Source organism: Sphaerodactylus townsendi, linkage group LG04 (assembly GCF_021028975.2).
Source record: "Sphaerodactylus townsendi isolate TG3544 linkage group LG04, MPM_Stown_v2.3, whole genome shotgun sequence".
NCBI classification, from domain to species: Eukaryota; Metazoa; Chordata; class Lepidosauria; order Squamata; family Sphaerodactylidae; genus Sphaerodactylus; species Sphaerodactylus townsendi.
In genome coordinates this window covers 123,152,667-123,165,537 of record NC_059428.1, presented here as the reverse complement: position 1 = coordinate 123,165,537, position 12,871 = coordinate 123,152,667, and the positions used below count along the sequence as shown (strand labels likewise).

The 12,871-nt window shown below is 42.2% G+C and overlaps 1 protein-coding gene across 1 annotated transcript in view; it reads right to left on the bottom strand.

Moving 5' to 3' along the window:
- Positions 1–12,871, bottom strand: part of KLF12 (Kruppel like factor 12) — a 309,284-nt gene that overhangs the window by 114,835 nt on the left and 181,578 nt on the right. Inside the window, exon 6 of the mRNA XM_048494118.1 lies at positions 1,241–1,778. Coding sequence (XP_048350075.1) covers positions 1,241–1,778 — 538 coding nt within the window. The remainder of the gene's footprint in view (positions 1–1,240; positions 1,779–12,871) is intronic.

The following is a 12,871-nucleotide window of genomic DNA, read 5'->3' as shown; positions in this document are numbered from 1 at the left end:
GTGGGCTTTGATAAATATTGACTGACTGGGAGACACAAAGATTGGCCTTTTCAGGAGCGACTCCATGCTCAGCATCACACCCATATCCACCTTCAATCGAAAGGCCAGGAATATTGGTGCAGTTATGAGGAAGACTAATATGTAGGATGGGCACTGGACAAATATTGTCAACTGACTGCCTGATACTCAACAGTGATCAAATGTTGTCACACAGTCCAACTTAAGTTTTTATTTCATTTGTAGTGCCATTTGTTAGCCAGGCCAGGAGTGCTTCCCTCTTGCCCTACATCACAGCCAGAACTAACAGTAAAGCAAAATGTTTCCAAAGCTACCTGCTGCAACTCTGGGCATCTCTGAACAAGACCACCACGAGTCATCAACAGCAAAAGTCAATAGAACTCCCCACAACACTATCTCCCTTTTCTCAAGAACCAGGGAATATCCTGTCTTCACAACCTGGATTAGTGAAGTTACTGAGAGGGACTGGTCTCATCACAATTTTTTCCAGTGAATTTTAGTTAATTACATTGTTTCTCATCAACAGTCAACTAATTTGCTTTTTTTTTGCAAATAATGATTGATATGTCTAATATTTCTGCTGTTCTCCTGTAACGCTTTGATCACTGTCTGAAAATACTGTCAGTACTTGATGATTTTTTTTGAACAGGTAAATGCTGAATTCTAACACAGGTATCCCAAACAGAAACAAGAACATGGAGAGTTATCAATGGCAAGCATCCGTTGTGCTATAAGGAATGGGAACCCCAAATAGGCAATCAATGACACATCAAGGAACAAGAAATGGCCCTACAAGATTCTATCAGAAGGCTTACTTTATGAAAAGACATTCTCTATAATGGAATCTTATTGGGTCACCTTTTAGCTCTATGAATGGTTCTCTCCTGTTGACTATATAAAGAACAAACAGTAAGAATAATCATAACTCAGTATCAATATAGCACTGAAGACTAGCAGTTTCCTAATGCCCAGGATCTAAAGGATACAGGATGGACTAATAATTGATGTAACATATAGCTATAATTTCACTTGCCTGCCCTCTGGTCTTAATAGCTAGCCAAATATTTTTGCTGCTTTTGCCATATAACTAGTCTAACCATGACCGGCAAGCAGCCATCTTGGCTTCCTTAAAAATCAATAGCAGGTTTATCACACTACTAGGCCCAGCAGCTGTGCTTTATTTTCCTCTGCAAAAATACATTTGTGAATGAAGATATCTTACCTTTGACATGACTTCTCCCATCCTCCAATAACGGTACTACTATAGTGTTGTTCACATTCCCCGGTGACCTCACAGCTGTGTAGACCACAGGTACTGACTGAACCACCACTGGAATGCGGTGTACATGACTCATTTTGTTGGTCTGTAGGTTCATGGGGCTAGATGGTGGAACTGGATGGATTATGTGCAAAAACTGCTGCCCTCCAACGCCCGACGCAGATGCCACAAGTGGGCCTGGAGTTAATACTGATGGAGCGGATGCTGCTGAAGACACTGACGTTATTACTGTTGGTGATGATGCTGGTCTACTTGAAGACGTTGAAGTGGAGGAAGGAGACGAGGCTGACGCAGTGATGGAGACTGGGGACGATGAAGCAGCAATAGGGGACGACCGGGCTTTGTTTATTGACAAGTCTACTGGCTCAGTTTGTGTTTGGAAATGGTCTGTGGACAAGGAGTCCTCTTCAGGATCCGCCTTCATGCTGTTCAGCAACAGGGGTACAGCTTCCATATCTGGGTAACTGTGGGAGTTTGGAGACTGTTGAGAGAAGGGAAGGAAAACAGAAAGTTACCTTTGAGGCGTTGCTGCTAAGCAATATGTTCATAAAAGGATGTATTTTTACTTCGAGTGCTCCCCATCAAAGAAAAGAAGCCAACAAGCATAGGTCAGCCCCCTCAAGTCAAAAACTATCTTAATTTTTCAAACTGATGGTCCAATGCTTCAATTGAAAAATTTTGTAACCGTATAAACTGCCTCTTCTGTTGTCCCATTCTGCGTTTTCCTCTTTCGCTATTCCATTTTGCTTTGTCACGGTAAAATCTCTTTATCAAAATGCTATTGGACAAATTTAATTATCTAGGCTCACAGGAATAAAGCTTTCCTTGAGGAACACATAGATGTGAACATAAGATTAAATGGATCTTTTGCATGAAAGCTGCTCTGAGTGGAGATATTCCCCCCCAAAAATCAGTAATTTTTAAAAGTGCTATTATTTGTTGATTTATACAAAAAAGTAAACATATATACATTTACAAGTATATGAAAATATGTACATCTGTATGAAAATGTACTGTCTGCTGTTTGAGACAGTGCATAAAGAAAACCCCCCATAAAAACAGCAGTGTAAGAATAATTAAAAAGCCAAGGGCATAAAAACAAGACTTGAACCATCTTGCTACAACTGCATGGAACTATTCTTGTTGTTGTACTGCTACTTTACATTTAGGACACTGCTGGCTTATCTTGTTCTCACCCCTATTTGTACACTGTGTTCCAAGTTTCCTCTCATCCTTGTATTCAGCGGGAGATCAAACTCTGTTTTCAGCGTTACAGCTGAACAGTGTTACAGCTGGACACAATGTCAACATTGAGGCACTCTGGGCAGAATTTGGGACTGCATTTTCAGGAAATAAACACATTAAACCTGCTGCCCACAATTCAATTAAACTTTTAATGGCTCAGAATCTACCCTCTACCCAAGCTTAGGTGAGATTCCAAGGATGGCATAAAGAGAAGTTGGTACTTTCACTTTAAGAATGGGAAATATTCAATAGCTGCAGTCTCACTTCTTGACACTGAATTAATATGGCCAGATTCATGGTGTCGGGGGTTGTCTTTTTATTATTTATTTGTTGAAATATTAATATGCCATCTTTTCTCTTGGCTTAACTCAGCTTTTGCTGCAAATGACACTTAAAACCCAGACAGTTTGGGATAAAATGCAATAAACAGCTCAACGTATATTATGGCTTTAATGGCAAGAATTGGGATCTCCTTGCCATGCATTATTCACCATATGACAGAAGGGGCAACCTGGATCCAATCCATGCGATGCTGCTAACAGATGTAGGGACCACCCAACCATTGCTAGTAAAATGATGGTACAGTCTTTCATGATAGCCCAGTCTTTGCAGTCTACTGGTGTGGCACAACTCAGAGGCTTCCTCTAGACTTAATTTGGAGTCCAGATGAATTTTCTAGACATCCACCAGGCATCTGGAAAATTCGATCTGGAAAATTCGATCTACTCGAAAATTCGATCTACTTCCGCTAGGCATCTGGAAAATTCGATCTACTCGATTTCCCCAATCACAGGGAAAAGATGAAGGTACTTTGTCAACCAGCAATGCTATGGATTATTGACAAAAGTCATGCGGAATAGTGGCTGTAGAAAGGAGGAGAACTGGACTAGGATGAGAGAAAAACCTCTCTGAATCCAACCCATTATTCCACATGGATTCCGCTGAATCCAACCCATTATTCCACATTAATCATGGCCTGAATGATGGGGAATCTGGGTCACCTTGGTGTAGGGTAAGCGGTGCCAACTGCTAAACGGCATAACAAAGTTGCAACTCCATTTTCTTGAGACAGTTTGCTGCCTGTCTTACCCTCCCGACTATCGCAAATCCTCCAGAAAAGCATTTCATAAATTATCATTTTTGGGTCAAAAATTAAGATGAGCATATCAAACATATCTGTAACAAGACAGATTTCAGTCTGATTCCCCAGAGACAAAGCTTCAGTTACTCCCTGTGTTGACATGCTTCTTATGCCCAAATTACTTTGCAGTGCAAATTAGGACTGTCAAGGCTGAATATATTACAAATTAAAGGGGAGAAATTTATACTTCCTTTTCCCCCCGCACAGAAAATAATATCTTTCCTTTGAGTATACACATAATTGCATATTATAGACTTGAAATTTTAATGGGATAAAGCAGAAAGCTGTGAAATGCAGCTGTTTTGCAGCAATGATTTAGTGTCTCGTGAATTGGCTTCAATAAATCAAGCTCTTTATGACCTGCCGAGATATAATATGATTATTTTCAAAAGAAAAAGGCAGGACGAGGCAGCTTCTCTTCGACACGATGTTATTTCTTCCTATGGGCTGATTCGCTTGCTAGCTTTGGGGGAGAAATCCCCACATGCTGTGAGTTCTCTAGCTTTCCTATGAGTTCTCACTCTTCGCAATGGCTGATTCTGCACTGGCAACATGGGTTTATATAACCTGTTTGAGTTGCCTGTGCCGTTGTTCGCATGGCAGGTGCAGTGGCCAGCTGGGATTGCTGGAATTGCTGGAAGGCAGGAGGCGGCATGGTTCACACAGGAAACATTGTTTCCATGCAAACCATGCTGCCGAGAATCCCCCCTCCCAAAAATTCACCCCAAGAATCCCCTCCACCTACCAGCACAGTGGCCAACTATTAGAGAACCCACTCTAATGGTGTCTGCCCAGGGAATCCACCATAATAGTGGATAGAAGGGGTGGGAATTGAACATTTCCTGTTTGCTGCGGTTCTCACAGGTAAGCAGGAAGTATTTGAAACCCGGATTAAAGAAAAAAGTTGCTAATTTAGTGAGTTTCATTTAAGCCAGGTTCTGGCAAATACAGAGGGTTAGAAGTGTTTGGGGGGGGATGTTCTATGGCAGGGGTCGGGAACCCGCGGGCCGCCGGGCCCATCTTCACCCACCCTGCAAGTAGCAGGGCGGGTGCATCCTTCGTTCGCGGCCGGCCAGGCCGCTCCGCGGGCTTTGCCTGCTGCCCGCCTCGCTCATTGCGAGGGGGGCGCTTTCCCGGCGGCAGGCCAGGCCGAGCCGCCGGACCCATCTTCGTCTGCCCTGCAGGCGGGGGGGGTGAGCGGGCAGGGGGGCGCGAGCAAGCGAGCAAGTGGGCGGAGGGGGGCGTGCGAGCGAGTGGGGGGGTGAGCGGGGGAGGGTGAGCCAAATGGCTCTTTGAGGGGAAAAGGTTCCCGACCCCTGTTCTATGGGAACTCCCCCTCCCCTGAAACGCTTTTAACAAGGGCCTCAACCCATTATATTTGGTCCATGCAGGATCAGCCGATGAGAAAACATAAAGAGTTAAGTGAGCTACACTGCTTTCATATGATGTAGGTTAGGTTGAACAGCACAAACTCTATTCAAAGTCCTCCAGTTAGTGGCATTGATGAACATTCACAATCCAGTAATCTGAACAAGAGTCTTCCACTCTGCACTATCTTAGCTTCAGAATACTGGAATTGGAAATTAGGATTGTATTCTCCAGAATCCCACAACATTGGATCGTTTAAAAACGTTAAACCCCGCCCCCCCAAGTAAGAGTATTCTGGGGCTATTTTCTGCACCATTCTTTTTTTAATTTATAAAAAGAAAACTTTTAGCTGGAGCAGAAATTGGAACTGTCCCTTTTCCTCAATTACTTCATTATGGATGTAATTCACATTCAGCATCATGGTGTCATTGACAGTCACCACAGCATTAACAAACCAGCCATATTTGCACACAACATGGCTAGCTGTCATAGGCTGTGTAATTTGTGAGTTTACTAAGTCTACAATATATGAATATACTTCAGGGGCTATGCCTCTGTGATGCCCCCGTTCACTTGCAAGTGTTTCTCTCATGCAGACATAAATGCATTTGTAAGAACTAATCAACACTAATACAATTGCTTCCCTAGCCTCCTCAGGAACAGCTATTAACTAAATATTGAAAACCCAACACAAGCTGGCCAGATTCTGGATATGTTCTGGCTTTGAAAGTCTTCAAAGGGTCATGAGTATATGGTGTTTTCAATGTTGATCAAGTCACATATAAGCTCATTCTTACAAAAATCAAGTCAGGTTTCATTTGCCTCTGCAAAGCTTTCTCCTGCTGCAAAAACAAATATTGCTGGTTTATTATTTCTGTTGTACTTCCCATTTCTATTGTGCATGTTATAGTTACCACAGAATGTCAAGTTAAAGGGCAGTGAAGGCACATGAAGCGGAGGGTAGCAAAGGCAAAGAAAATACACAAGAAAAAGTAGCCAAATTAAGAAAAGTACACCAAACAACAATGAAACCTGAACATATTTGCAACTACGACCAAAAACAGGAGGCGCTTTTTGACTACAAAATATGAACTACATAAATATTTTTAACTCCATAAAAAAAACCACAGAGCACTTTAGATATCACACGATCAACATCACTTTACACACAAAGCCTTACTAAAACAATAGACAAAAACAGCTTAGTTTCACATGGCTTCACTGTAAAACAAATAATATTTGTAGTGCTAAAACTAGGAACAGGAAGATCCAGGTTCAAATCTCTGCTTGCTCCAAAAATCACTGGGTATCCTTGAAGTAACCACTGTTTGTCAGCCTGAGTTATACTGTGAGAATAAAAGGGAGGAGGTTGAAAAAACGACACACAATGTATACCATTCTCATCCAGAGGCATAGTGAGGAGGAAAAGCACCCAATGCACTGATGCGTCCTCTGCCCCTGTCCCACCCCCACCCCATCCCAGAACACCCCCGCCACATCCAGGGAACACCCTCACCACACCCCAACAGGGGTGCACGCCTGGTGCATCACACACCCCCTCCCGTCCCCTTGGAGCTACACCTCTGTTCCCATCTCATTTGTGGGAGGAGAAGGAGGAGGAGGAGGAGGAAAAGGAGGAGGAGGAGTTTGGAGTCTTTAAGGAGACTCAAAGGGGCTTACAATCTCCTTTCCCTTCCCCCCTCACAATAAACACCCTGTGAGATAGGTGGGGCTGAGAGAGCTCCAAAGAACTGTGACTAGCCCAAGGTCACCCAGCTGGCATGTGTTGGAGTACACAAGCTAATCTGGTTCCCCAGATAAGCCTCCACAGGTCAAGAGGCAGAGAGAGGAATCAAACCCAGTTCCTCAGATTAGAGTACACCTATTCTTAACCACTACGCCAAACTGGCTTAAATGAGCATCAGGACTATAAAACTGATCAGTTTAATCAGTAAATTAATCAACTGTAACTTCAGCTGATTAATTGATTACATTTAACCAGTGAAGGCAAGTCTTTCTTTTGACAAGCCTTCGTTTTCATTGTTTTTGAAGGTGCTAGCTGTATTAGTAAAATAGGGAATAAATCACACAGCCTTTCATTGTAATAATGAGTGGTAGTTTGGTTTCTTATCAATTTATCAGAGTATTTCAAAAAAGCACCTTAATGACATGAAACTTTATTTAAAATTACTTAACCAGTTAATTAAAAGACATCTGTCTAAGCAACTAAAATGCTGTTATGGGGAGTCCTAAAAACCACCCAACCCTTTGGCACATGAAAAATTCATTTAATATTCAGTCTTGTCTTTAAAGACCCTGCTAGATGGACCACTGTCTTCATTCATATATAACACCGTTGATTGGGGAAGTATTGACAAAACAGTCAACGCATGACACTTGAAACCACATTTTCAAATCATTCCTGAAGAGCTAAATGATGGTCACAGAGGGACACATATGTCATGGCGAGACAAAACCGGTTATCTACCACATATGAGCTCTCCCGTTAGCTTTCAAAGATACAGAATACATCTTCTGAAATGAATGCAGAGTTTGCTGTGCAGCCTGTACATCAATGTGACAACCACATTCTTGCTGGTTCTTCTTGAAAGAGGATCTTTAAGTTCATGTTAAGTTCAACAAGGCTCTTGCTTGAAGGGTTATGAGTGATGTTTGCTTGAAGGGTTATGAGTGACTTTATTATTAATAGAATCCTTCCCAGATGAATCTCACTAAAGAAAGGATAGACTTCAAATGGTGATTCATAACTCCCAAGAATTAGAGTGACTATCAAGATGTTTTTCAGGGATCTATCAGGATAGATCCATATGATAAGCCAATGAACACACGAAGATAACTTTCTGTCAAATCCATGAAAGGGTCTAACAAGAATGTAGTCTTTTAAGCTGTTTGAATGCATGTTAGTATGGTGTAGTGCAGTAGTGGCGAACCTATGGCATGGGTGCCAGAGGTGGCACTCAGAGCCCTCTCTGTGGACACGCGCAAACAGAGTCCCCCCCCCCCCCACATCTAGGCTGGCCTGGGCTGCTGGGCTCGATTATTAGCATTAAACCTAAGACCTAGTTTTGGGGAGACAGTGTAGGTAACCCCGTTAAGCACTGTTAAACCCCACTGATTTTCATGCGAAGAACTAAAGCACAATCCTTTACCTGGGAGTAAGCTCAGTTGCTGGCAATGGGGCTTACTTCTGAGTAAATCCTCCTAGGGTCATGATTCACCCGTTGGAAGAGTTGGAATGGTTGCTTCAACGCAAAGCCACCGACTACCAGCAAGCTTACTCCTGAGTAACGCACGCCTCTGAGCCAACTGTTTTTTCTAAACTAAAACCTCAATGTATTGTCGAAGGCTTTCACGGCCGGAATCACTTGGGTGCTGTGTGGTTTCCGGGCTGTATGGCCGTGTTCTAGCAGCATTCTCTCCTGACGTTTCGCCTGCATCTGTGGCTGGCATCCTCTGAAGATGCCAGCCACAGATGCAGGCGAAACGTCAGGAGAGAATGCTGCTAGAACACGGCCATACAGCCCGGAAACCACACAGCACCCAAGTAAAACCTCAATATTCAGGTTAAATTGCCGTGTTGGCACTTCACAATAAATAAGTGGGTTTTGGGTTGCAATTTGGGCACTCGGTCTCAAAAAGGTTCACCATCACTGGTGTAGTGGTTAAGAGAGGCTGTTTCTACCCTGGAGAACTGGGTTTGATCTCCTGCTCCTCTACATAAGCAGCGGACTCTTATCCGGAAAACTAGATTTGATTTCCCACCTCCACCTGAAGGTTGCTGGGTGACCTTGGGTCAGTCACAGTTCTCCCAGAACTCTCAACCCACCTATCTCACAAGCTATGTGTTGTGGGGAGGGGAAGGGAAGGAGACTGTAAGATGCTTTGATGCTCCTTAAAGGTAGAGAGGCAGTACATAAAAACCATCTCTTCTTATTTGAAAACAAAAAGCACTGTGGAAGATCTATCACATCTCTACATACGTACCACAAGGAGAAACACAATGACTAGAAGACGTTGAAAGTAATGAAAACTATGGGAAGTCTAAGGAATAAACCTACATCATACTGTAAAGTTTAGCATACCCCGATTAAAGGAGTATCTTTGGTACTACAAGGAGAAACACAATGAATTGAAGACAATGGAAGGAACACTGTCTATGAGAATTATGGAGAACAAATCGGCAGCGAACAGTAAGCTTTAGATAGTCATAAACTGTATTGACCTGGATGGTGCAGATATGAACACTCAGAAAACTTTCTGAATGTTTGGTTCACTTTCAAGTTTTGCTGTCTTCGACAAATGAAAATGGGTGTGTTTTAAGGACATCAGCAGGGGAGTGAAGCAAGATGTTGTTTACATCCATTCTTGCTCCACTGAGCTCTGAGTGGAATATCATTGGGACTATATTTGGTATTTGCGTAAATACAGGATATCAACGGGAAAAAAATCCATCTTATTCTCATAATATCTTGTGAGGCTTCACTGTCCTTTGGCTTTCCCACTGGCACATTGTGCAGTTTTGCCTTCAGCCATTTGGGAAGGGAGGTTTTTTTTAAAAAAAAAACAAACCCAGCCCTCAGAGACTTTGCCCATGTATGGTTGAAAAAAAAAACAGAATTTATACAACAGCCTTTCTCAGATGCAGTTTTTAGAAAGAGACCCCAATATAAGAGTTTACGTTCTTTGCTAGAGAAGAGTACTGGCTATTCTGTCTCAGTAAGAACCGATATTCTCCTCATCGATGAATATCCACAAATTACAAAGCTAGTGGCCAAGTTCTGTGATATCAAGTTTAAATTCCATAGCACTAAATAGACTTGACCCAATGAGCTATTTCGTGAAATATGAATTGATTTTATTAATTTTACAATATTTTATGTTGTATTTTTATTTATTATAAATATGATATAGGTATATATATCTTTGATGTTATATATCTTGAGTTGTATATTGTATTTAGTAGCAAATGGTGCTCCTTAACCATATTCAAGTCTTCATTTCTTGACAGTCCTTTCCGCAGAGGTACTTCTGTGGTAGATTCTTACTACCACAGTTCCCTGAGACAAATGTAGCTAGTACTGATCTTCTGGTGGTCAAGTGTAGCAACTGTTTGCAGAACCAGGATCTCAATATGGGGGCTTGCAAACATGGCAGCAGTAATGTAACAATTATGGGTCACAATGAATAATGGGGTAAATAAATGGGCTGCTGCCTTCAATAGGATCTGCAGTGTCTGAGCAGTCTTCAAGGATAGCTCCATGCAGGAATGTTCCAGTAACCTAGCCTCAAGGTCACTATAGCAAGGGTCACCTTGGCCAGGTGAGCAGTATCTAGGTACAGCAAAAGCTTTCAGACAAGGTTTAGTAGGTAAAATGTCACTATAGTAATATGTAATGAGTAACGAAAACAATGCCACACTACCAATTACGTTCCGGATCTCTACTGTACTCCTGGTAGTCTCTTTGTTTTCTCCACAAAGTAATCTTGGTTTTTCTAACTACCAAACATCATCTGGAAAAGTAGCTTTTCCCCTCTCTGTGAAGTGAATATACCCACACCCTGTGTGTGACGGGGATGAGAGAAATGACTCATAATTCAAAATAAGCACTGTGCACTTTAGAACTGACAAACACTGAGTCATCACTTTTTTCCCTTTCCCCAGTTAAGCATTTGCTGCTTCACTAACTTTTCCGAAAGCAAAACAGTATTAAGCAAAATAAATGGAGATAATGATTGATGGATTTAAATGAAAGCTGTTAGAATAAAGATGGAGTGTTTGTGTATGTAAGAGAGGGTAAGTACTTTGAAAAAGGAGCAACTGATGTTGTTACAGCTATTTATTACACCTCTATCTGTCCATCTGTCTAACATGAATATTTCTGGCAGAATGAATATTCTAGCTTTTATTTTGAAAATAAGGGAAGAGCACCTAGATATCCTAAATGGACCATGCTGAATTTGGATACCTATTACACTTTGGCCCGATCAGGACAGGCCGGGCTTGTTTGGTCTCATCAGATCTTGGAAGCTAAGCAGGGTTAGTCCTGGTTACTACTTAGATGGAAGACCTCCAAGGAAGTCCAGTCTTGCCATATGGAGGCAGGCAATGGCAAACCACCTCTGAACATCTTGCATTGCAAACCTCTCTAGGATCACCATAAGTCAGCTGAGACTTGACAACACTTTCTGCCACCACAATTATACTTTATTTCCCATGCAAGCTGGTACATGCAAGCAGGTACCGAAGTGCTGTGTGGTTTCCGGGCTGTATGGCCGTGTTCTAGCAGCATTCTCTCCTGATGTTTCGCCTGCATCTGTGGCTGGCATCTTCAGAGGATCTGATAGTAGGAAAGTAAGTGGAGCATATATACCTGTTGGAGTGTCCAGGGTGGGGGAAAGAACCATTGTCTGTTAACAAGTAAAGGGTGCAATTAGCAAGATTTACATATGTTGAGTGGGATCCACCCATTGCAATGTGAGTAACAATGAAGACAGAAAGGTCAATAGGTGAGGGCATCTGAATAGAAGTAGCCTGACCTTTGTTCCCTTAGATTGTTTACTGTCTATAGTCATCCTGTGTTTGTGTGGAGCTGATTAGTCACTGTCTTGACTCTAGTGTTTTTCAACACTGGTAGCCAAGTTTTGTTCATTTTCATGGTTTCTTCCTTTCTGTTGAAATTGTCCATGTGCTTGTAGATTTCAATGGCTTCTCTGTGTAGTCTTTCACCCTGGTATATATACACTTACTTTCCTAATATCAGATCTTCTGAAGATGCCAGCCACAGATGCAGGCAAAACAATAATCCCTCCATCCAAGAATCCCCACACACACACACACACACACACACACTTACTGGCACAAAATGGCAACCGCCTAGAGAATCCAATCTAATGGCAGCTGCCTGGAAAATCCACCATAATGGTGGATGGAAAGAGGGGAAAACAAAACACTTCCTGCTTGCTACAGTTCACACAAAAAAGTTGCTTATTTAGCAATTTTCATTTAACCAGGGTTAAGCCAAATATAATGGGTTAGAGGCATGGGGGTGTGTGAGTTCGGTGGGAAATTCTCCCCCATAACACTTTTTTCACACCACTGAAACCATTATATTTGCCCTGTGTGGAATCACCCTATGTAACATTCCAGAGAATGCATTAACAGGAATAGGGTTGCACTGAAATTTCAGTGAAAGGAGAATTCAGAGTTCCTGTGTAGGCAAGCCTTCGGAGGAGAGAGAGAGATATTTCCCCCTCAGACTGAAATCTATGGAAAGTTTCAGTAAAACCTTTTTCAGCTTGATAATGAAGAGATGAATAGAATTCATGTATAAACCTGTATGAACACTAATAAACACTGTGTAACACTGAGTCTGGACCTGTATGAACACTGTGTAATTTTTCCAAGATTACTAGTTGTCTTCAGGTTGGCTGAATACATCAGCATTGCCCCAAACAATTCAGAGGACGTATTAGCAGAACAGAGAGCCACTATGGTGACGTCGTTAAGAACAATGGACTAATATGAAAAACCAAGTTCAATTCCCCACTCGTCCCCATTAAAACCTGTCGGATGATCTTGGGCCTGTCATCATTCTCTCAGAACTCTCTCAACTCACAAAGAGGCAGGCAATGGCAAACCATCTCTGAATGTCTCTTGACTCTTGAAAACCCAGGCCACCATAAGTCCATTGTGATTTGATGGCACCACTACCACATAAGCAGAACAGTCACTGGCATCCTTCTACCAGTTTATTCTCTTGTCCTTTTTTGTTGTTGTGCTGTCAAGTCACAACTGAGTT